This window comes from Pelodiscus sinensis, chromosome 15, assembly GCF_049634645.1.
Source record: "Pelodiscus sinensis isolate JC-2024 chromosome 15, ASM4963464v1, whole genome shotgun sequence".
NCBI lineage: Eukaryota > Metazoa > Chordata > Testudines > Trionychidae > Pelodiscus > Pelodiscus sinensis.
In genome coordinates this window covers 8,699,586-8,724,969 of record NC_134725.1, presented here as the reverse complement: position 1 = coordinate 8,724,969, position 25,384 = coordinate 8,699,586, and the positions used below count along the sequence as shown (strand labels likewise).

Sequence of the window (25,384 nt, the reverse complement as noted above, 5' to 3'; positions counted from 1 at the left end):
TTGCCAGTTTCCTCCTCTAAGTCCCAATGGTCGGGGCCAAGAAACCCAGTCCGGCTGGGGGAAATTTCTCCCTTTTCGGGCAAGTGGTGCGCTCCGTGTTCCCCCTCCCGAGCGGATGGTAGAACCCAGAGAGAGGAGGAACCTATCACCCGCTCGGGAGTAGGAGGCGTCGAGGGTTTGTATCCACCCCCTGCACATGGTGCGCTCCAGTCCCCGCTCACCCGGCCTTTGCCAACCCAACAGCCTTAGCCGCCTTCTACCTGCTTAGCTCTCAACCAAGCCTGCTCGCTCCCATTGGCTCGCCGGTTTATTAATACGCAAATATGGGCACTCCGGCAGCCAATGGGAGACGGGCAGGTCGTTAGCATGCAAGACCGCGGGCGGTGAGTGGCTGGCTGCTCTCCTGCCGCCCGGCCAGCGGGTTCGGGTGCCCCTTGCCGCGGCAGGAAGAGGAGGGCGGCATGTGCGGCGGGGCGGGGCCGCACCGAGCTTCAGGCAGGAGCCGGGAGCCGGAGATGGGGGCGGCCGGGGCCCGCTGGGCGCCGGGGGCGGCTCTGGTGCTCGCGGCCCTGCTGGGGGCCTCGGGAGCCGGCCTGGCCGACAACGTGATCTGGGCCGTGAACGCGGGCGGCGAGGCCCATGTGGACGTGCACGGCATCCACTTCCGCAAGGACCCGCTCGAGGGCCGGGTGGGCCGAGGTGAGGCCCCGGGGGCTGGAGGCCTGGCCGCGTCCCGCCCCCCTCTGTCCCCGGACTGCCCCGTCCCTCCTCCCCCTGCCCCGGCACGACCCGCCCCGCGGCGCCTGAAGGGCACTCAGCCGTCTCCTCCCCCCCCCCCCCGAGTTCCCCCAGGGCCCCCGAGCCGGGGCTGTTGGGAGACGGCTGGCGCAGGGGCAGGCGGCCGGTAACGGCCCCTAGCCAGTGTCTTTGCCCCGGGAGGACTTCAGAGCCCTGCTGGCCCCGGCCCCCTCACAGCCTCCCCGCGGTCTAACTCCCCGGCGCAGCAGGTCCTGCGTTAGCCTCCCCGCAGCCTGGCTTCTCCCCTCCTGCTTCCTGGCTTCTCTCCTTTGGGGCCGTGGCTGTGGGGGAGCCAGGCGCTTCCGTCGGAGTTCCCTGGCTCAGCAGTTCTCCCTTCACCTAGAAAGCACTGAACCCTCCTCCTATCTGTTCAAGTGATAACGGTTCCTCGGCCTCTCTCTGCCTCGGCTGCCATTTCCCGCTGATAACTTACAGGCTGGCCTTGCTGAGTGCCCATTCTGCTCCGTCAGTCCCTCTTCGGTAACTTTCAGTCACTGAGGAGGACTTTTGCTAGGGGGTGTGAAGAGAGACAGGAAAGGGAATAGATACAGTTTAGTACTTTGTTTATGAGCCATGTGGCAATGGAAGGCTGCCCTCAGGACTATGCCCTTACTGCTCTCCAGCTGAGGGAGGCGACAAAGTGATAGTACTGAATGCTTAAGACTTAAAAGTGTTGGCCACACTTTTGAGTGTTCTACAAGTTAGTATCTTCTGCTATCATGATTGCCTCTCTGGTCAGGTGGCTACACAAAGCAACTATTTGCAGAGGTGCTGTCTGACTTTACAGCATGTGTTCTGTTTCAGTAGGCAGGGCAGAACAGTTGGGAGGCTGGTATTAACTATCTCTGATTGTCATGCGCCTAGCATGTGATCCTAACTGAGCAAAAGTTGCTTATTTGTTCATATCTCTGAAAGGCTGCAATCTTCTCTCTGAGAAGAGTCTCGATTTAACTCCTGAGAGGGAAGCCTCCAGTGAGAGACAGAAAAAGGAAATAATCACTTTAGGCACCCTGTGTTAGACCTCACAGGAGCAGAGACCTTGAGCTGTCTGTGTTGTCCATCAGAAAGCTGTAAATCTCAAACTGATGATTATCAGCAACAAAAAATTAAAAATAAGTTACTTAGCTTCTGTAACCAAGGCCTTGGGGAGGTGAGGGTAATGGCTACAGGAGCTGATAGACTGCCATGTTGGCTGTTGCCTGCAAAACTAGCTTGTTTTTTTTTTTTTAAGAGCCTTGTTTAACATGCCCTGTGTCTCACCAGAAGTATGGCAGCACCCTGCTAACTGGATAAGACTTGGAGCATTTAGCTTTGTAAAAATTCAAAATCCCTGCTTTAGACTACAGGCATATCATCTGAGAAGTCTGTCCTTATGGACTGAGGCAGAGCTTACTCTTGAAAGGTGATGTTACATAGTCAGGCTACCAAACTAGCAACATGCAACAGCTTGCTCCAGTATGACCGGTAGTACCTTTATCTCCATCTGAAGGTCTTCCACGAGACCTCTCTGAGTTGCTGGCCTTCTACGAGGACCTCCGCAGTACCAGGATGCTGCTTTCAGTGACCAAATCCTTAGAGGCCACCATGGGGACAGACCTCATGGAACCCCTGCTACACAATCTGCATCTCCATGTGCAGGTGGCGGAGTCCCCTTCAGTGCTCCAGAGGTTGGTCCTTGCAGAAGTCACCAGGATTGGAGACATCCTGAATTACAACCAGAGAGACTGGGTGGATCCTCTAGCGCTTGTCCAGAGCATGGGGCTTTCTACCTGTACTTCCTGGAGTGTACTTCAGGAGGAAGGGACACTTTGTTGCCTGCTGCTAGGGTTTATCTGGACTGGGTCCTAGGAGAGGGTGTGCCCCAGCATTCACTCCGGCTTTCCAGATTTCTCCCTCAGTTCCCAGCCCTGTGTGCCTTCTCAGCCACCCCACCCCCTTATCATCTGAGCTGGCTGCATGGATTGCAGCCAGTCCCCTTTCGAGCCATGCCAAAATGTCATCTATACGTACTCATGCTTCACACTCTTCACTTCCCCACCCTCATATCCCAACCACGTACCAAAGGGAAGGAACTCTTGCCACCAATAAACAGTTGGGAGCCCTGCTGGGCCAGTTTATACTCCCCCCTTGGTTCTGCGATCCAGCAGAGATATTAGCTGAAGAATCCTCCACAGTGCTGTGATAGAAGGCATGTACTAAGCATGGTTCATCCATATTTCTGACACTTGCCCCTTCTGTGATATGAGGGAGACGCTGGTGCATGTCTGTCTTGAGTGCGCCAAGTTGCAGCCCCTCTTTCAGCTCCTCCAGAACCTCTTTTGAGCTTCGAGCTGCACTTTCCCCCTCACTTATTGGTCTTTGTGGGGTTACAGATGGGGTGTGCAAAAATGTGGGATTTAATCATCCACCTTCTGGCTATGGCTAAGGAGGGCATTTATAATACCAGGGAGCAGAAGTTGGCTGAGGGAGCGACTGTGGGGCCTGTTTCTGTATATATTTGTGCATCCAGTGCAGAGTTCCACTGGGCAGCTTCCACTGGCTCTCTTGTTGCCTTCAAGGGGCAGTTGGCGTTGTTGGGGTGCTCTGCTCGGTGTTCCCGTCCAGTTCCCTCGTTTTAGCCCTTTGACCTTCACACCCTCTGCTGTTTTTTCTTTGATTTGTCCCATGAAATCATTTGGACTCCAGGATTCTATGGATCCTCCCTGTAGGATGGGAAAGAGTCCGTTAGATATGGGCTGACTTAAACCTGCCCACGTGCCGGACCCCAAAAGGAGCATGCAACAGCTTGCTTTTTCCAGAGAAAAACTCCATTTGCTTCAGCAGGGGCTGTAAATTTGGAGCCTAGCAGGGAACAGTCTAAGTGAGACAAGTACAGGAGTCAAGTCACTTTCCTCAGCTGAATTGCATGTTGGCAGCACCCCTAATCCAATGATGGAATTCTTCCAAAGAGCAACAGGCCTGCTGGTGAAGGAGGAACTCTAGCACATATTGCATGGGAGTGCAGATTAAAGGAAAACGTGGCTGCTGGCTATCATTTCTGGCAGCAGAGCTCATGAGGTCATGGCAGGAATAGCATTCTCTGTTATCTGTGCACTGGGCACGAGCATAAATCGGGATCCAGCTAGATGGGATATGTGGCATTGATGTAGTTGCTGAAGCAGTGAAACCAAAAATCTACCAGAGGGGATAGGACATAGAGGCTGTGTCTATATTGGCACCCTTTTCCGGAAATGCTTAAAACAGAACAGTTTTCCGTTATAAGTATTTCCAGAAAAAGCGCGTCTACATTGGCAGGATGCTTTTCCGGAAAAGCGTCCGTGCCAACGTAGACGCGCTTTTCCGCAAAAAAGCCCCGATCGTCATTTTTGCGATCGGGGCTTTTTTGCAGAAAAGAAATCTCTGCTGTCTACACTGGCCCTTCTCCGGAACAGTTTTCCGGAAAAGGACTTTTGCCCAAACGGGAGCAGCATAGTTTTTCCGGAAAAGCACTGATGATTTTACAGTACATCGCCATTGCTTTTCCAGAAAAGCAAGCGGCCAGTGTAGATAGCTTTCAAGTTATTCCGGAAAAGTGGCTGCTTTTCCAGAATAAGTGGCCCAATGTAGACACAGCCAGAATGTATTACAGCTGCATCTTGGATCCTCTTATTCCAGGATAGGGGAGAAGCAGTCAGCCCTTAAGCCCTCTTTCTTTCTTTGCCCACATTGTGAATTGTGTCTCTTGGAAACGAAGTTACTGTTCTCCTTTGCCCCATTTCTGGATGTTTTAATATGATAATGACTGATGGTGGAGAACATTGATCCCTGTTCTAATCAGGTGCTGTGATTCCCAATGTCCAGATTCAGGCTGTGTCTACGTTGTGCACCTTACAATGGCATACAGAGGCATCAGCATGGGATTGCAGGGTACTCCTCCCCGAGTTGCACTCACTGCCAGCCCTGCCCCCAGGGACTATAGAATAGTAGAATAATCACTAAGAATTCACCCGTTAATCAAAGATTTTATTACCCTTTATCTAACTCTTTGTAGACAAAGCTTTGGTGTTGCAGATGCTGCTAGGCTTGTAAAGCCTTGTTTGTAGTTTGGAAATTGCCTGCTGCTGATAACGCAGGCAGCACAATATCACTTAGATGCAAGTGTGACACAGGGCTAACTGTTAAGGCATCTCTTGTAGTGCAAACAAGGTGAACTACCCATTCAAAGCTTAGTTTCCTGCCTGTCACTGCTGCAGCTGCAACATACAGCTCTTATTGGTGCAGTTCTCCTTGCAATGAGGACAGTGCCCTCAATGTAACTGACCTTGCACACACACACACAACAGCCCAGAGGTGTTGGCCATTTAAATATATAGACAGTGACAAGCGGGGTAGAAAATCTATGGTCTATGGGCCGGATCCAGCCCGTTGCTTAATTTCATCCAGCCTGTGGCAGGTTTTGGTATACTCTCTTGCTCCAGCCCCATGGGACTTGAGCTGGTAATGCCAGCTTCGCCTGCCACAGTCAGGAAGTCGAAGCCTGCCCTTCTCCCCTATGGGGGTGGAGCTGTGGGTACTAGCTTGCCCTACTGGGTGAGTTTAACATTTCATATTTATCTGTCTCAAAACCCCCTCCCCAGCTAAATTATGTTGATTTTTACTTGTGTGTGGCCCACAATTGATTGATTTATATCTATGGGTCAATGGCCTGTGAAAGAAAAATGTTCTCTCCTCTCATCTTTCCCCTCCTCTCCCCCACTATAAAGCTTATAAGCGTTTTTAGTTTGCTCCACTAAAGGCTGATCTGCTGGTGGCCCATTTTTCCCTAGCTGTAGGTGTTCAAATACCATTATTTATTTTAAGGGGAAGCTGTACATAACAACTATATGATTAACACAGCTGCAAACTGAAGGAAAATGTCTCTTTGGACTCTTGCTCTCTCTCTTTCAGGAGGGGAAAAAAGGTTCCTTTTCAAACAGTGCAGCAGAGTTGTGGTTTGCTCTTCCTAAAAGAGTGTTCATGGAACAAGCAGTCTGTTACAATAACCCTGCTGCAACCACATTGTCAGGCTTAGCAAGTGAGGGACTTTAACCCAGGAGTTCAACTGCTATCTTGCTTCTCCCTCAACGGTTTTTATTGCACCATCATTTTGAATCTCTGAATTACTCATTCTGCTCTCATTTGTATAGATGAGCAGATAATGGCTACAACAGGAATTCAGCTACTGATAGCTTACGTCCTGGGGTGGCTTTGCTTTTTAGCGTTATTTCCCTCAAGACTCAAATTATGAGCATGGGATTTAAAGGAGAAAGTATAGCTAAGGGATTTATAGCATATCCAGATGCCAAATAAACAAAGATTGTGGCCACTTTTGTTATTTTTAATGTGTAATGGTTTGTTTCTGTCTTGGTGCTTCACTCATTCTTCACCATCACTAAAATGCTGCTAACTCATATCCACCTCCATTGCATCATATAGCACTCTGTAGGTATATAAGCAACTAGTCAACAGTCTGAAAAAGATTATTGGATAGTCAACTAGTCCCTCAACTAGTTGCTTCCTCCCCACTTGCTGCCTCTATTAGAGGAAGCAAGGAGGGTGAGCAGGAGCCGGTGCTGGGGGGAGCCGGCTCAAAATTCAGGTGCCCCCAGCACTGTCTCTGCAGGGGCCGAGGAATAGTGGGGACCAGGCGCGAACCAGGAATCCGATGATTCCCAGCTCATGCCCAGTCCCAGATGCTGTAACTCTGCTTTTTAAACATGTTAAGAACCTACTGGCTCTTAATACATTTAAAAGGCTTGTGCGCAACAAGTGGGGACCTGATGCAAGCCGGGAATCAGATGGCTGGACTGCACCAGGTCCCCTCGCTGCATACCAGACTTTTAAATATATTAAGAGCTGGCAGGCTCTCAAAACATTTTAAAATGCAGAGTTGCAGCAGAGTTAGCTCCTGGGAGCGGAAGCTAAACCCACTGCAGCTTCCCCGTTTATCGACTAATTGACTAGTCTATGGAAAATCCATTGACTGGTCGATTAGTTAATTAACCTATATATAACATCCCTAGCATACTGTAGCATACAAATGAATTAGTTGTTTGTGGGATTGGGTGATTTCACTCTCATAACCACTGTGACACTGTGCCCCCATATTTTTATGGAAATAGGTTTTTTTAAAATATGAATATACATAGAAAAAAAGGGACAAATAACCAATCATTCAAGAGCTGAGTGTGTAAATTCCATTTGTGTGCATGAATCATTCTTGTATGTGAAGTTAGAAATATAAAGTGTAAACTTGTTTATTAATCTAGGTTGTCTAGTGAAAGTCATTAGTGGTACTCAAGGAACATAATGGCCTGGTGCTCATGACAAGGATCTGTGAATAGTCTTGTTTTTTCCTATAAGCTTAAACTGTGGTTGGTCCTACAAAAACGTGACAATGCCACATGGTTCTGGAATCCATCTTGAATTTAGTATTGCACCACAGAGGTGAGGGAGGTGGGATAAAGACTTCCCTCTTTGGGGAAATTGTATTTAAGCAATGGGAAGCAAATTGTGACTACCTTTAGCTGGTTTCACTGACTGCTTCCCACCTCAAAGGGACACATGAAAGGACCTGGAAAGAAAAGAACTCTGACGAGAGGAGAAGCTGTTAGACCCAGGTCAGAGAAAAAGATCAGCTCTGGCCAGAAAAGACTACCTGAAATAAGGACCAGGATGAGAAAGTATTATTTGTAATAATCTCTGATATAATTAGGCTTGGCTTAGGCATGTTTTGATTATTTTAGTTTAATAACTTACTTTGCCTGTCATCACTTGCAACCACTTAAAACCTACTTTTTATATTGAATAAAATCAGTTTTGTTTATTATAAAACCCAATTGAAATGGTTACTGAGAGGGTAGAGGGAGGGAAACAACAGCTATGTATATCTCTTTCAGTAATAAAAAAGAGTAAACTTTTATACAGAATAAGATGGCTTTATTTGGGGTTTTGATCCCACAAGGCCTGCAGTTCTGGGTGCTATCAAATCCCTGTCATTGAGCTCTTAGAGCTGAGCTGTTCTGTGTGTCTGTTACTCTGCTGAGGGGCTGTTACCCCTACTCTGTGCCTTGGTTGTGGGAGACCAGAGCTTCTGGCTCAGCAGAACAGGATGGTGACGTACCCCAGAGGGCAGAGATGAATGATAGGTTCCTTGCTCCGTTTTGCTATGCATATTCACATTTAAAAACATGTTTCCATCAAAAATAAGGGGGCCAGTGTCACAGCAACCATCAGAGTGAACTCACCCAATCACACACGGTCTCAAGAGGCTCTCTGTAATCCAACCTATCACAAGCTCTGTACACTTGTTGCTAACCTGCTGGGATAAATAGGAGTTGAGCTAGTGTTTATGAGCTATTTGAACAACTATAATTAGTTAACGTAACTGGAAAAAGAGAGGAACAGTGAGAGCTCTTCACCTCCTGTGATTGTGATGATCAAAGCTCCGTGACCTTCACTCACGATTACAGAACAATAGCAGTTTTACACCAGGGTTCTCTCAGTGTAGCTATTGAGCTGTAATCTCAGTAGCATGGTAGGTGTGTCACTGAAGATTTAGAACTAGTGTAAGTTTCCTCTCTGTCATGTCCATTGTCTTGTACATTGGCACTGTGCAACTGGGTAGAGCTTTTGGCCAAACCAAACCAATGTCTGTTTCCATGGAAATAGGAGTGGAAATGGCAACTATCGGCTGACAACTGAAAGCTTGGGTCAGCTTTCGTGGCTGCCTGGAAGTGCTAGCTGTGCAGATGTCATCCAGCAACTCCTCTACTCAATGTGATGGAAATAGCTTTTTAGATAGTAAACTCTTTGGGGCTCATTCCATCTTGTGTGTTTGTGGCATGCCCAGTGCAATACGGCTCTGTTGTTGATTGAGGCCCTTTAATTCCATTATAAAACAGATATTAAACAAGGAAGGATGAACAAGTGTTTAACCTCCATGGTGGCTTCAGAGACTGGCACAGCTGGAAACATTCTTAAAAGAGTCATCATAGAATAATAGGACTAGAAGGGACCTCAAGAGGTCATCGAGTCCAGCCCCCCGTCCTCAAGACAGGACCAAGCTCCGTCTACACCATCCCTGACAGATGTCTATCTAACCTGTTCTTAAATATCTCCAGAGAGGGAGATTCCACAACCTCCCTTGGCAATTTATTCCAATATTTGACCACCCTGACAGGAATTTTTTCCTAACTGTGCATGGTGCATGGTGTACAGATAGCAGTCACTGCACACATGTGGCTCTAATGTATAGCCCACAGAATCATAGCTGGGGTAGTTTGCATGGTCCTCAGAGCCCACATGTATGTACATCCTTATTGATATAGGTTCCCCACCTGGTGTTTGGAGAATTAGCAAAGAAAAAAGGGTTTTATTAAGATCCCTCTAATACATGCCCCATGCTCCCAGACTGTGTGTTTTCAATGGAGCATGGCTTTTAATGTATTTTAGGAGAAATTGTAATGAGAATTTTAATTTCAAGTCAGTTGCAGGGGAATGGGATTATATTATCTGAGGTGACTCAGTCCTAGATTGACTTCATTTCATTTGTGCACTGCATCAGGCTGTTTAAGACATTAGAAGTTCTGCCTGCTCCTTCTCTAGAAAAGTCGGATTTCATGGCCAAGTCCTGTGATGCAGTAGGCCTCACCCATGTCCAGCCAGGCTTTATTTCTTAGAAGAGAGGATTAGGGAGGTAAGTGGGTCAGCAGGCTAGAAACAGAATGTCTGTGCGAGGTAAGATAAGGGGAATGCCCAGGGAAACACTTAGGATGGGCAGGGTAGCAATGGATAACATAAACCTGGCACGTAAGCTGAGGTAGTGTAAATTGTGAATGGACTGTGAATGCTGTACAGGATTTGATTTGTACAAAGCGATTTAAGCCAGTTACAAAATGGCTGATTGAGAGTAATTTGTACACCTATATAAAGGAAGAGATTTGCTGTGTAAGGTGTGATCAACTCAGTCTAGTTGTCAAATAAAGGAAGCTGAGTAATGAGACTGGAGCTGAACTCGGACTGTGGGGAACTGAGTGGAAGAGATATGAGAGAAACCCAGTGTACTCAATCCATGAAATAGGCCTCTTCTCTGCTAATTGGCTTGGGGCTGGTTGCTATACTGTTAGCAATGTGTTAAATGCTCTGTTTCTGTAGGATTTTGTTGGATTCTGGGTTTCTTCCAGCCACTGTCCATCCTGTCCCCCCATCTGTACTGGATTCAAAAAAAGTATGCTGTTGGTAAAGTGGGAATGGGAATTTTTGAAAGCAGTGCCTCCCACTGGTCAGAATTAGGAGGGAATATGGGGCCTCAAGAGAATTGGTCCTTTTGAAAGAGTTTGGAGGTTGTTTACAGAGCTGTCTTCTGCTGAGGACTCAAAAGTTAACCCTTTCATTCTTGTTGATTTATATTTGGAACCCAGCCTCTGACTATGGCATGAAGCTGCCAATCTTGCGGTCGAACACAGAGGATCAGATTCTGTACCAGACCGAGCGTTACAATGAGGAGACATTTGGTTATGAAGTCCCTGTCAAGGAGGAGGGTGACTACGTTGTGGTGTTGAAGTTTGCTGAAGTCTATTTTGCACAGTCCCAACAGAAGGTAAGCCAAGTCTCTCCCTGACCCACGAGCCTTTCTTGGTTATTTCTGGTGGTGCTATTTTCTGACTAGGGCTGTGTGTGCCAAGTTCTTGTAAGTAATTCAGGACTGAAAATCACCTTGTTGCCCCCTCTGCTGAGGGTGAGGATCTCGTGGGAGCTACACTGTGTGAGTTCCCTGCACTCTGATCTGCTAACCACCTAAACAACCTCCCCGAGTACTTTGCAGGCCTTTACTTTACCTTTCAGGTAATCCTCACTCCCTGAAATACCCTGTGAAGCGTTCCTGTACAGCAGTGGTCCCCAGCCATTTAAGGTTGCCGGGCGCCAGGGGGCGTGGCCGTTCATCCGCCGGGCGCCGGAGGGCGGGGCTCCCCCCATAGCCGCGTGCCCGGGGGCGGGACCCCCCTCCCATAGCCGTGCTCCTGGGGCCGGTGCCCCCTCCAAGGGCTGCACGCCCCCCAAGCGCCGCGTGTCCCCCCCCCCTCCAAGCACCGTGCCCCCGGGCCTGGCGCCCTCCCCCAAGTGCCGTGCGCCCCCCCCCCTCCAAGCGCCGCGCGCCCGGGGCCGGCGCTCCCCCTATGCGCCGTGTGCCCAGAACGCGGGCGGTCAATCCACGGTGCTCCCGGGGCTGGCGCTCACTGTGCGCCATGTGCCTGGGGCCAGGCCAGCCCTGAGCACTTGGCGGGCACACACAAATGCCCCTGCGGGCGCCATGGCGCCCACGGGCACCGTGTTGGGGACCACTGCTGTACAGCAACACTTTTCAAGATTGGATTGCGAGCCACCAGGGGACGCTGCTGGCATGCCCATGCTGCTTTGTTTACTTAATGTGTCGGTGGCTACAGAACCTTGCAGCTCCCTTGGCTGGAAATGGCAACCATAGCCAATAGGAGATGTGAGGCTCTGGCTACAGACATGTTAAGTTAATAAAGTGGTGCAGGCCCACCAATGGCTTACCCTAGTGGCCCAACAACCCAAGTTTGAAAAACACTGCTCTGCAGTATCTAGCCCCCATCATTGGACATGCTCAGAAATTACCAAGTTGGTTGTGTTGAGGGATGCATATTACACACCAACCTGTTAACTAAGTTGAATATTCATACTTTACTTCACAGCACTCAGGTTAATGTAAAGCAAGCCCAAGAAAAAGTGGATTAAGAGCAGAGATGTAAATATTACTTAGTAAAAAGTTAGTGGAAACAGATACATTTACAAATAATACAAAAGATTAACATGCTTCTGAGAATCTAATCATAACCTTAGTGAGCTATAGTTGGAGCCCTGAACAGATACAACATTTTCTCTCTGCATCTGTATTTGCAAAAAGGAGCTGCAAATTTTCTCAAATTTGCAGGGCTCTAGCTCTAGCCCTTTGGCTGAAGCATTTTTCTTACCTTCAAAATCCTTTCACCGCGTTTATAGATTTTTTCAGTCAAATCAGGATCCATATTTTCCCCCTCTATCAGGAGTGTTCCTCAGTAAAACAGGTCCCCAGAGCAAAGCTTTGAAGGGTATTCTTTTGAAGGGTAGCCCTAGGCAGAGTTCTTGTCCCCTGCTAGTGTGCAGGTGTTGTGGTGTTCATGCTGTCTTTCTCATCCTTTTGTTAATTTGCCTTTTCTGTTGACTTAATATGCAAATGAAGCTTGATTTACATCAGAGACTTAGGCAGAAAGGTTAATCAAAATTCCGTTGTCTAGGAAAATCTTGTTTATTAATCCTGCCTGATTTGCTGGGTTTAAGCATGTTTTCAGTATATGCATGCCATTTCTTAATTGTTCTTAATTATGATAACCAGTGTGATGTAAGTTTTCATTTGATACTTTACACTGCTTACAGGGCATTCTTTACAGATAAATACCATGACTGCAATGTGTTAGGTATAGTGAGTTTGTCAGGCCCAACAGGAATTGCTGTTACATGATAGTGAATCCTTTGCCCCAATGGCCATTAAGGGGCTCTTAGGGCCACAGCTCCCCTTTGCCTTCTGCCATATAAAACATATAACAGATGGTGAAGTGCTTGAGCAAGAGAAGCCACAGAAAGGGGTGAAAGAAATGTACTAAGGGGTTATAGTCATCTCTAACATAACTCCACTGGTGCCCTGGGGATGAATTTGCTCTTAAGTATGCATTCCAAAGTGATGCTGAATTCCCATATACCTTTCTGATATAAAGTAGAACTGGATGTACTTGTTTGTAAAGTCATGCCTTCAAACATGAAATGTGATTTAGGGATGGCAGTGTGTAAACAACTACATGATTAACTGTTAATCTTGGGCTCTCTATCAGAGGCAGCAAGTCGGGGGGAGGCAGGAGCCAGTGCCCCCCCCCCCCCCATACTGCAAATTCTGATAGGAAGCAGTGCAGAGAGTGAGGGGGGCAGATGAGAGCCAATATGCATGGGAGCCAAAGCCAGCTCTCTGCATATGCCAGCTCCATGGACCCACCTGACCCCTCCACCATTGCTACCTCCTACCGAGGTGGGCAGGGGGGAGGGAAGCAGGAGCCAGAGCAGGGGAGAAGCCTCCTTAAAAGCTGGCTCCACCAGCTCTGTGATGCGACCTGCTTCCTTCCTACCCTGCGCTGCTGCCTCTTTCATATGCAGTGGCACAGGGCAGCAGGTGGGAACTGGTCTGCACAGGAAGCTGTTTTTTAAATTGGCTCCCCTCATGGACCAGCTCCCACCTGCCACTCTGCACTGCTGCCCCAATTCAGAGGCAGCAACACGAGGTAACAGGAGGCTCCCCGCGAATTGGGCTGGGAGCGCATTGGCTGCCAGCCACACCCCCAGAGAGTATTGAATAGTTGTGTAACCACTAAAATTTGATGTGATTACATGACTATTCAGTTACACACTATCTAATATCCCTAATGTGACTGACACTTAATTTTTATACAGCATCTTTCTTCTGGAGACATCAAAACACATAATGATTCTTGCCCACCTTTGTAATTCGCATTTTGCAATTTGGGAAACTGAGGCACATGGGGATCAAGGCCACCCCATAACTCAATGGAAAAGCCGGAATTAGAACTCAAATCTACTGATTCCTAGTTTGTGCTGCTTCCCTATTTAGTGATTATTTCAAGCAGCAACATTAACTTATAGAAGCTGATCAGGAGCATGGAAATAATTGGATGTGAACAGAAGCCTTTCCTGATCAAATAGAATTCTGTAGGATTTTCAAGGACAAACCTACTTTATTTGCTTTCACTACACAGTTGTGATGGTATCCCAAGCTTGAGTCACTACAGCCCAGAGATTAACTTCCACTCTGTCAGCTATTCAGTCTTTTTCTCTAACTCATCCTCTTCCTTCTGCCCCAGTCTCATCAACATTTGTTTAAATAAGAACAGCCATACTGGGTCAGACCAAAGGTCCATCTAGGCCAGTATCCTGTCTGCCAACAGTGGCCAATGCCAGATGCCCCAGAGGGAGGGAACACAACAGGTAATCCTCACTTGATCCCTCCCCTGTCACCCACCTCCAGACAAACAGAGGCTAGGGACACCATTCCTACCCATCCTGGCTAATAGCCTTTGATGGACCTAACCTCCAGGAATCTATCTAGCTCTTTTTTGAACCCTGTTAAAGTCCTGGCCTTCACCACATCCTCTGGCAAGGAGCCTTCCTCTTTCTTTCCCTCACATCTCTCCCTCCCCCATTTTACAACCAAACTGGAATTAAACAGGCAAGAGCACAATTTTCAGAGATGTTGAGCACAGCTCTCACTCAAGTAAACCAGAGGTATGGGTGCATGGTAACTCTAAGCATAGGGCTGAGTAAAACTCCATGCAGTTCTCAGTACTGAACAGCAGTGATGGAGACATGTTAGAGGCAGGATACAAATTTATGTATTTGAAACCATTTGAAGGGCTTAAATGTTTAACTTCAGTCTATTTAAGGGTGCTGGGCCCTTCTCATCTAGGGGGTGGAGACGCTTCCATATGGACAGAGAATCTGCATTGGCATGTGCAGTCATATCTCTTTGAGGCTTACGGATTCCACTTAACTGGTGTGGGCTGGATCAACTCCTGGCCTGCTGTAGGCAAGGGGCTGTTCTAGCTCTATGGGGTGTGCTGCAGATGGAAGAGGGTGTTCCAGCCTGGCTGAACCAGCCCTTGTTGGTGACAGGCCCCATCCAGCCACGTCACAGGTGGAAAGGTGTTCTAGCCCAGCCGTCGGGGGAGGCACTCCATCTATCCTCTTTAACTGGTTAACCAAGTAAACATTACATTTAACCAGTTAACCAATTGCATGGGATTTTACACCTCTAGTTGCCTCTTTCATGAGCCTGGTTCCCCTCTGAGAGCACGTCTTCACTTGCTGCTCCAGAGATCGACCTTCGGGTGTTCGATTTAGTGGATCTAGTTAAGACCCGTAAATAGAAAGCTGAGGGCAGCTCCAGCCAGCGCCTGTACTCCTGGCAGTTGCATGAAGTAAGGGAAGCCAACGGGAACATTTGCTCCCGTCGGCCTCCTGCTGTGGGGATGCCGCCATGCTCAGCTTAAGGTAAGTCCACTGCAGCTGCGTATTCTATGTACCTTAAGCCGACCTTCTATGTGAGGTGTAGACCTGGCCTGATAACGCTCTGCAATCTCTTCCTTCCCAAAGGTGTTTGACGTGCGCTTGAATGGTCACGTGGTCGTGAAGGACTTGGACATTTTTGACCGAGTTGGACATAGCACAGCCCATGATGAGATCATTCCCATCAGCATCAGAAAGGGGAAGCTGAGTGTCCAGGGAGAGGTTTCCACGTTCACAGGGAAGCTCCACATTGAGTTCGTCAAGGTAATAAATCCTGACTAGTGAAAATTCTCTTCTTTCTCCCCCCTCTCATCTCCAGCTAATCCCTCCCATGTGGTGCAGTTGTGCATAAGGAGAGGGAAAGGAGGTGACTCTTGTGGGCGGAGGTATTCCTTTCTTTGTCCATGCAGCCCTGACCTCTGCCTTCCATTTCTCTAGGGATACTATGACAATCCAAAAATCTGTGCACTATACATTCTGCAAGGAACAGTGGATGGTAAGTTTAACTGAAAACCCTTCCTTTAGCTTGGGTAGCAACCCATTGCCTTTTAAACCATATGCATAGAGGCAGCTTTCACTGACCTGTCTCAGCCAGGCCCATCTCCCTCAGCTGTCCCCTGTAAAGACTTGTTCTAGCACATCACAGATATATTGTCACTCAAGGGCAGGAGGCTGCTTCATTTGGGAAGTAGGATGCGTGTCTGTTTCATGACCAAGGGTAGGGGTGTGTCTGACAATCAGTCAGTTTCATGATTTCAGACTTTAACAACTGACTCAACTTCAGGGTATTGTAACTGGGGGGGTCCTGATCCAAAAGGGTATTGTAGAGGGGTTGCAGGATTACATACTCACTTCTGTGCTGCCTGCAGAGCCCAGCTCTGAAGGCAGCAGTGGTGGAGTTTCCTGCAGCTGGAGGAGGCTCCCAGAGGTGAGTGATGTATTGTCCAGGGGCCCCTGGCCCATGTGTTAACTTAAAAATAATGAGTGCCTCAGTCCTGGCAGGAGATATGAGATGATAGCCCCAAGCCCCAGTAGGCGTAGTGGGGGCTAAAGCCCTGAACTTGGATGCTTTGAGTCCCAACAGGAGCCATTGAGGCTGAAGCTCTGAGCCGAGTCACCCCAAATCCCAGCTGGAGACAAGGGGACGGAAGCTTGAAGCTCAGTCAGGAGTGTGGGGGAAAGCGGGAAGCCCCCGGGGCTGGCAGCCCCATGAATCTAGGAAGGAGCCACAAGCTCTGAGTCCTAGCTGGAGCCCAGAGAGTAGCTGTTAGGAGGGGACAGAGCCAGAGCAGGAACTGCAGCAGGGGAAAAAGGAACTGAGAGCAACAACAGCAGCAATACCAAATCCCAGGTGTCTTCCTGAGCCGTTAGCAGGAACCTCAAGGGAAGGAGGGAACAGAAGTCCCAGCAGAAACCACCAGGAAAAGAGAAAGGGGATAGCAGCAGCAATCCCAGAGCTGGAGTCTTAAGTTCTGGAGCCATTGTGGGAGGGGATCTCCAAACTGCGCAGAAACATCAGGGGCTGGAGCTGCAATGGGGTGGTAGCCCTGAGCCCAGAAGTAGTTGTGAGGAGTAGCAGCTCAGAGTCATCGCAGAAGCTGCAAACTGCAGCAGCAGCAGCCCCCAGTCTGGGCTCCCCAAGCCTGAGCAGAGCCTGAAGCTTGGCTTTGGGGCTGCTGCAGCACAGAAGTGACCTAATTTCTGTGCTGCCTATAGGGATGGGTCTGATCTCCCTTCAATAACAGCTGAGCAGTAGAAGGAAAGATCCTGTCCCTCTCCAGTTTGGCTGATTTCCAAGAGATCGGACTTCACTAGGCAGGGCTAAATTCATGTGAAATTGGTAGGGCCCAACTTATCACAGCATTTTGAACCACAGGACTTGCTAGTCAGAGCACTCAACTGAGATCTTTGTCCAATGGTGGGTCTGCCTGTTACCCAGTGGGCAAGGAATTGGCCCAGTGGTCTGGTGGCAGCATTGTAACTTGCTGTGTGGGTATTTGAATTTAGGTCTCAGGCCAGAAAAGTCTGGGCTGTAGGTAGGGATATTAAATATTGGTTAATTGAATAGTCGATTAACCTCATGAATTCTTACCGGTTAGTCGATTATTCTATAGCCCTTTGGGAGTGGGACTGGCAGCCAGTGTGCTCTGGCCCTGCTCCCAAGGAGCACCTTGCTACTGTGTGCTGCTGCTGCCTCTGTATTAAAAAACAGCTCTTCTCGCAGAGCTCCTCTGTATTAAAAAAAACGCTCCTTTGATGAAGAGGCAGCAGCGCGAGCAGCCACCATCTGGGATGGGGGAGGGGGCCTGAGTTCCCAGACCCGGCATAAGCCAGAACTGAGCCAGGCTGCCTGCCCACCTAGTTCCTAATACACTTTAAATGCAGAACACAGTGGGAGTAGGTCCCAGACTTGGCACAAGCCGGGATTGAGCTGGGCTGCTAGCCAGCCTGCTAAAAAATTTATTTACCGGAGGGGAAGGGAGGGGAATGCATGTAGTTTATAGCATTAACCTATAAGCTTTTGCTTATTGTTTAATCAGTTAATCGACTATACTGTTACATCCCTAGTTGTGGGTTGGGATTCACATTGCTTTGATAGATACGCAGAGTGCCAATGGCAGATTATGGGGAAACTGCTGGGAGATAGGTCTCCCTTTACTGACTCGCAAGCACCTGGTTATCAAAGCAGTAAGTCTTGGTCCTGCCTGGGATCTTATAAGGCAGGGGTGGGGAATCTTTTTTGGGTTTTGGGGCTGCGGACCCACAGAAAAATCAGTTGGGGGCTCCACTCAAGTGAGAAGCAAAAAACCTCCCAAAAACCAACAAAACAAACAAACCAAGTCCTCACTGATGTGGCCCCCAACTGAAAAGGAGAAAGACACTCCCCCCCCCCCATTCTCCTTGCACACCAGATCCGGGGGGGCCCAGCCTAGTAGATTTTGTGTGCTCCAGCCCCCAGAGAAGATGGCAATGGGGCTGGAGTGCCAGTGCGGGCTCCCCAATTCTGGAGGGGAGCCCTGAGCTTTGGGGGCTGGATCCAGGCAAGCGGCGGATTAGGTTCCCCACTCCTTTTATAAGGCCACCAGAAGCAGTAGAGATTAGGGCAGATGTGCTTCTGTGGTGTAAAAGCTCTTCCTTAATAAGAGGCTGGAGAGTGATGTTGCTTTGTCCTCACAGGCAGGTACTGCATCATATACTAATATTTGCTTCACTTACTGAAAGGAGCCATCCAGGTATCTATGAATTAGGGCACTTACATTGGAGTGAGCGCTTTTGGCAGTGTGGGACTGTATTCCAGCTGGTAGGATGTGGGATGGGGCAGATCACAAAGGAACAGCTGGAATCAGTTGCCTGTTGCGATCCTGACAGCTCCTTGCAAAGTTCACAGTATGGAATTTCTTTCTTCCAACAGATGTTCCAAAGCTACAGCCTCATCCTGGCCTTGAGAAAAAGGAGGATGAAGAAGATGAAGAAGAGTATGATGAAGGCTCCAGCGTTAAAAAACAGGCCAATAAGAATCGGGTTCAGTCAGGCCCCCGGACACCAAACCCCTACGCCTCGGACAACAGCAGCCTCATGTTTCCTATATTGGTGGCCTTTGGTGTCTTCATTCCTACCCTCTTCTGCCTCTGCCGGTTGTGAGGGCAAGCCCCATGCAGAGATTCAGTAGCAGGGGCCGCAGGCCAGGAGGAAAGGAGTTGGACCAAATGCGGTTGCTTTCAGTTTCTCCATATGTTTCATAATTTAAGGGAAAAAAAAGTTCATTTGGAATGAACAGCAGGTACAGATTAAGGGGGGTGCTTGCCTTCCCCCAGCCACCGAGCAGCGAGGCCTTGGCTTCCCCTGTTGCACCATAAGCAGCATCCCCTCCTTTCCAAGGCACTTGAGATTAAACTGGATCTTTGCTGTCTGTCTGGGCTGTAAGAAGCTGATGCTCGCAAATTTTGATCCATATCCCACATGGAGAGGAAGCTGCGTGATCCAAGCACTGGGCCCTTATTCAGGGGGATACTTGCTCACAGTTTAAGAAGCTAAGCAGGGTAGCACTCTCTGAATGTTGCTTGGAAAACCAGCCTCTGACATGAGGCCTAGATATGTGCTTTGGTCAGAAGTGTGCACAGATGTTCTGGTGCCTTTGAGTGACTAACAGTGACAGGGGAAAGAGACTGGCTTTTCAACAGCTACCTGAATGTGTGTAACTAAATGCATGGTACTTCTCTGTCCTAAAGATACACAGGCTCAGACTTGCTGATGGGAAAGGCTTCAGCTTCAGAGTGAGAGTTGCAGAAAGAGCTGAGGGATTTATTACGCCTGATTTTCGGCACCTGTTGGGAGAGACTTTCCGAGTTTGAGAATTGCAGTGTTGCTGGGTTTTTTTTGCTGTGACCTGCAATAGCCTGGCTTCTTGCTGCAGTGTCTCTGCCCTAGAGGCATCTGGTTGCTGTATCAGTTGTGGCTTTTATTTCCTTTTTAATATTTTTCTGTGCAATGACTCACTTCAAGCCCACATTGCCCTCTAGTACACAATGTCTCCCATGACGGAGCAGAGAATTGGGTGACCAAAAAATGGAGGCTCTGAACCCCAAGTGCTTGTGCAACCCTGTTATGATCAGCCATCTGGCAACCATAAGACAGGGTAGTACAACCCTACCGGTACTTGGCACTGGCCCTCTACTCTTTCTGCATCAGCTGCAGTGACCTGATCCACTCTGCAATAATATGAGGCTGCAGTTTGTACCTACCCTTCACTATCTTGCATAGGCTTCGGAATATTAGGGTTGTGCCAGACAATTGGAGGTTGACAAGTGCCTCTTGAAATGGAAGAGCATGTCCATCCAAGGTGGAGAAGCACACAGTTGGAAACTGCTGTAGATCAATCTGATCAGCTTCCATGGTCAACTGGTGATGGGTTTGCGCTACCCTGTTTGCTTCCCACCACTGATAGCTTAACAAGTCGGCTCTGCTCCAGCCTGGAAATTATGTGTTCTCAAAGTGGAGGTGGCAGGAAGGGCTCCTTGGCTCTGGGTCTGAGCCTGGTGTAATTAGGAGAACAGTGTGGAGAAACAAAAGCCTGCAATGTGCCATCCACACAATTCCTGATCTGAAACTGGAGGACCTTGGGCCACAGGCTCCACTTAAGATCTGATTCTGCAAGGTGCTGAGCAGCTTCAGCTCCCATTGACTTATGGGAAATGTCAGTGCTCCCTTCCTCACAGGAAGTGCCCAGCAACTTGCAGAGTCAGGCTAGGGGGTACTCTTTGGTGCTTAAGTCTTGAGGCACAATCCGTGTCTGCTTTCATTGTAATAACATCCATCCTCTAGATCCTCAGGGCAGAATTCTCTTTGCCTTGGGCTAAATCTGTCTCTTCTGCCACTTGACTGAGTGGTAATCCCCCAGCTGCTCCTCCGTGGATTCTGGCTTTTCCTATCCATTGCTTTTGAGCACACCTGCTTTACTCACACCTGGCCTTTTGATAAGCTAGACAGAGCCTCTCTGCAAAGGGTCAGTGGCACTCTGTGAATAATCTGTTTACAGCTGCCAAGGTCTTTGCTTTCTTCCTATTTTCAAGCTGTGGAAAGTGTTGCTCAGCCATGAAAGGCAAGACAGGAGTGAAGAGCACTAATAGAGCATTGGTCTGCAAAGCAGCCATCTTTGTGAGCACGTGCATTGCTGCTTTATATCTAACCAGAATTCTGATTATGCCAGGCCAGTGCAGAATATAGGATCTAGCTGATCTTTCTCCCGTTGCACACAAGTAGTTGAGTTCGTAAAACAGTCAGAGAATGCTTGGCTCCCCACTGGGAGGAGAGGCCCGTAGTAGATCTCCAGAGCAAGCCAAGCTCTGAAATAGTGGGAGGCCTGGGACTAGCAACTTCATTCAGCTGTATCTTCCTGGACCCTTATCACTCCTAAATGCTTATTTTTTTTAATGTATGAGCCAATTAAAGGTGTATTTTGAGGACAATTTCTATTCAGAGTGACAATGCCTCTAACATTTTATCCTTGTATGATTTCCCTTTATCTCTCTGCCCAGTATGTGGTCACTCCAACACACTAGAACAACACAAGATTTGGGGCCTTAATCAAATAGCAGGAGCTTTTTGGATTCATCACAAACTGCCCCTAGTCAATAGACAAACCAAGAACTTAGTCTTGAAAACAACCCCTCTTCCAATTGAGGAGTATGCTCTGCTCTTCCCTTCCCCTGAAATACCAGCATTTCTTAGACCTGGGCCGCCTTCAGTACCTCTGATTTCCTGTAACTTGAGCTCAAGGGGTGAGGTAGGATCATAGGAGTTAGAGATGAAGAGGCCTGTTTCATTAGTTCTCTGCTCTGCAAGGACAGGGAAGGGAAGTTTCTGCTGGTAGGGGCAATGCACTGATTCTGTGCTAGACTCCCACGTGAGGATTAAACAACATGTCTTTAAGGCTTCTGCTTTGTGTTGCAGCCCAGGGCTCTTAAATAAAATTAATTCAGTTTTATTCTTTTTTTAAAGTGATATGTGATTTTCTCTGTTTACCCTTAGGTTAGTTATCAGGCCTTATCCTGTGTACTAGACATGAGGTACTTACATGGGTTTGTGCCCTGACCCCTTATCTTTTTGCTGGGTACACTGGCACCATTATGGTACTATAATGAGACAGTTTTCCTTTTTGCTTTCCTGTTCCAACTCTTCCCTTTCTGGCAGCTTCAGATTTCACTTGAAGGATCCTTTTGGGATAAATGAAGCAAGTGCTTTATTTTTTTTAATTTTTTAAATAGGGACTATAGAAGGCTAAGGTGGGATGGATTGCAGAGACCAGAGGGACCCATCCAACATATGAATGGATGCTGAAGTCTGATTATTGCTCACTTTTACATAGCTCTCTTCATAGCTGCATCTGCATTTCGGCTGGCTAAGACTGGCAAGAGGTGCACACACTACTTGGGGGCTGGGCTTAGGGTGAGTTTAGGGCTACTTTATTTTTCTGTTACGTTGGATTATCATTGGGCCATTGCTTTTCACTGATGTTGATTTCCATTTGTATTTAGAGATGGAGGGTGGAGCAAGAACAAGTAGTGTGAACCATGTTGCATGTCCAAGCCTGTAACTATTAATGCAGTGCTACTTGTGACATTACCGTAAACCTAGATCCCTTCCCTGGGGAACCCTAAATTAGCAGGAGAGACTGCTGCTTGGTAGAAATGAGGGGCGAGGCAGTGAATGCTTCCATGTCATGCTTCAAATCCTGTCTGTTAGCTTTTGGAAATGCTGGTCTGCTCTTCTGCTTCCCTAAGCAACGAGTTTTCCCACAGCCTTACACTCTGCTAGTCTATAATACAGGCTAGTGCCTGGGAAGGTTGGGAGACCAGTTAGGAAACAAGGAAGCATAACAACTCTATATCACATGCAAACAAACAGCAGTAGGCAGATACGGACCTGGTCCCTCTGTGTGCATCCTTGCAACAGTGGGCAGGGTGAGGTGAGTATGTGGTGGCCACAGCTCAGTGCCCCTTCAGAAGCCTGAAGACAGGCAGTTGAGTTCTGTGGAACAGATTGTTTAGAAAAAAGGCTTAGTCAATGTTGACCCTAAAAACAGAAGAAAAGCAATGTGATGATATGGCTTGACTTGAACCTTCCCAGCCCACGGTATTCAAATTGTAGGTGGAGATTCTTTGATTTTTTTCTTCCCCACCTGCTGTGCCTATTGTCTGGTATCTCAGAAGAGCAGGCATCCTTGCAAGGCTCTGGTGTGTGTCTTCTGCAGTGCGGTTGGGAGAGTAAGGACCTGTTTCATCCTTAACCCTGGATCTAGTGGTCTTTGGTAGCGTAAAGCCAGCCCTGGAACTTTGTACTGTCGTGTTTGTGCGAATGGAATGATAGCTAACCTTTCCCTCTGGAATTGCAGGTGGAAGCAAAAGGAATGCCAAAGCAAATTCTTATTTCATTTTTGGTGCCTTTTTGTTGTGGTTTGGTCAAAAATCTGTTTGAAGAAGCTTCTGTTTTAAGGAACTTCTGTTTCCTCTTTAAATCTGTCTCCTGGAGGAGATGGTCCCTAATCCAGGCACATCCCCCTCTAAAAGCAGGGGGCATTATCTTGCCATCCTGGAATGCTCTGGAATGTCCTAGCTGAAATACGGAGCTACTTGTAAATATCTGCTGATACAGTTTTTGCTGTCTGGATGTTTAGTAATGGATGTGCTAGGGGAACTGGTGGGCTCCCTTCAGGCTTGCTTGCCCCAAAGAAATCGCTAGAGGAAAGGGGAGCTCCCAGGAAACTTTGTGCTCATCTGTCCATTGTTTTCAGGGGCTCGATGAGTCAGTTGGATTTTGGGAAGGAGCACGGCCCTCAGCATGCCTTCAGTCCTGCTTCTGTATCACCGGTATCGTTTGTGGCATGAAATTCACCCCATCCTGTATAAAGACCTTGCTAGCAAAGGGCTTCCCCCAGAGTTGCTATTGCGGCAGGGACTCTAAACCAGGAGCAGAATACAGTACTTGATCTCTGGCCTTGCTGTGCTTAAAACTGGACTAGCAGCAACCCTGGGAAACATAGTCCAGTGTCAGCTGTAGCCTGAACAGTCCCTTTGGAAAGAGAGAGAAAACTGCTGCAACTTGCATCTGTAACATCTGAAAAAGTCTATGTGTTTTGGGATTTAAACTTCTACAGGTAGCAGACCCTCTAAGGCATCTGTCTGCTCCTTGTGCCCATTAGAGCAAGAGAGAATTCAGCTTAGTGGGATCCCCAGGGAGAGTAGGGTCTGGAATCTCACTGAGTCAGTTCCACCATTCAGGCCATGCTACATCTCCGTGACAAATGCATACACAGGTCTAATGGGAGTAGGTTTGAGGCTTTATTCATACTTGCCTCTGTTTCACCAGATTGTCTCCAGTGATTAATTCTAAATAGGCTTAGGCATGAATTCTCGAAGGGGGAATGTATAATGTGGGTTGGAACTGAGAGCTCCTCCCAGGAAAAGATGGAGCTTAATAAATAAGCCCCTTTATACTGTGTTCTTTGTTCCTGATTGTGATGTAACAGTTAGGGGGTGTTTCAGACCCATGAAACTTGTGATTATTTCACATCAGAATTGAACAGACTCATCTCAAGAATATGGTAGATGGTAGCAGCTGCACTTAGCTTCTGGCATTGGTCTGTGAGAAGGAGGTTACAACCAGGGTAGGCTTCCTGGACTCTGGCATGCTCAAAGTTTATAGGTATATATTAAAGCACTGTTTCTGAAGAGATCAGGGAAATGCCATGGGGTGCTCTGCGCCTAGTCTAGCCAGCACGACTCTCATTGCTGTTATTATTTGCCTCTCCCTGAAGTGTTTCATTGGGGACGGGGGAGTGCTTTCTTCCCTCCCAGAGATAGTGCTGTCTGCTCAGGAAATATGAATAATCCACAGCAAACAGCAAGGGCTCAGAAGTCTGTATGGTAGAGATTTATTCTAGGGATGGGGAAATAGCAGCTCAGACAGATGTCAAGCAGTTTTTTAACAAGTTTTGTTTAACCAGAAACTCCTCTTAGTGTGTGTGGATCTAGAAAATGCAGAATCTTTGAGCCATAGTTATTTCTTATTCATCTTTGTTAGGGGTGTACTTATTTGTTCTGTCAGTGATTCAGTTTCAATCCAAACATGTTCAGTTGGGGATCCTCAAGTTAGTAAAACACCCCCTAGAGGTTAGGGCTGCTCCTAGGGACTTCTTCCACTCAAGCTCTTCCTACTTAAGAAACTAACCAGTCTGTAAGGTGGTTCCAGGTTGCATGAAATAAAAGTAGCGTTCTCAGGGTCTTCAGAGCAGAATCCTGGTTTGCATGAGTTTTTAGCTCAGTTATAGTGGCAGTGTTTGGGTCGCAACTGCACAGCAACTCTTAACTGTGTTGAAAGTGGGTCTCAAGACTTGGGTATGGTTGTTTTGACAAGGCCTGAATGAGCTCCTTGCATGTGCCTTCTTGCTAAGGGAACACTGGCTTCATGCAGTCAGCTGATTTTTTGAGCACAAAGGGCTGCACAGTTGCAGGTTACTCAAGGCTGTAAGACTGGAGTGACCATGAAGGAAATAATAATATGGGGAGAAATATCCATTTCTTTTGAGGTAATTCTTTGTCTGTATTCATAATCAGTACTAATGGGTTTTGAAGAAGAATTTTTTTTCCTGTCCTTTGCTTTGAGTTATAACAACTTGCAATGACTGTATCAATCTTGGGCCCTGGGTTAAAAGCACAGATCTGTTTCTGACTAGACTGGCTTTGCAGAGACTCGTTATTTTGGAGAGAAGAGCTGGGTGTGTGGGAGGGTTATTTTATTTTTGGTACATGTAGCTGTTTATTTTTTAACTTTCCCAGGATGTTTGGTTGAGGGAATGTTCTGAAATCGACTGCCTGGCAGTTTTAACCAGCAGTGTATTAAAGGAAAATAAACAAAATTATATTGTCACTCGGATGATCTAGTA

At 47.8% G+C, this 25,384-nt stretch overlaps 1 protein-coding gene across 3 annotated transcripts; it reads left to right on the top strand.

Moving 5' to 3' along the window:
- The first annotated feature begins 239 nt into the window (after window positions 1-239).
- MLEC (malectin) lies at window positions 240-25,384 on the top strand. Of its 3 annotated transcripts, none has more exons than XM_075898073.1 (5): window positions 245-699; window positions 10,239-10,417; window positions 15,031-15,207; window positions 15,382-15,439; window positions 18,356-25,384. In XM_075898073.1, the coding sequence occupies exons 1-5, from the start codon at window positions 462-464 to the stop codon at window positions 18,583-18,585; spliced, it is 882 nt and encodes a 293-aa protein (XP_075754188.1). In that variant the 5' UTR covers window positions 245-461; the 3' UTR covers window positions 18,586-25,384. The 3 variants fall into 3 exon arrangements, with proteins under 3 accessions (XP_075754190.1, XP_075754188.1, XP_075754189.1); XM_075898074.1 differs by lacking the exon at window positions 245-699 and adding an exon at window positions 8,227-8,384; XM_075898075.1 differs by lacking the exons at window positions 15,031-15,207; window positions 15,382-15,439 and having other exon boundaries at window positions 240-699.

Coding starts and splice junctions, on each gene's coding strand:
- MLEC (XM_075898073.1), top strand. CDS start 462: ATGTGCGGCGGGGCGGGGCCGCACCGAGCTTCAGGCAGGAGCCGGGAG. Junction 10,418..15,030: donor TTGCACAGTCCCAACAGAAG/GTAAGCCAAGTC, acceptor TCCTTCCCAAAG/GTGTTTGACGTGCGCTTGAA. Junction 15,208..15,381: donor TCCACATTGAGTTCGTCAAG/GTAATAAATCCT, acceptor CCATTTCTCTAG/GGATACTATGACAATCCAAA.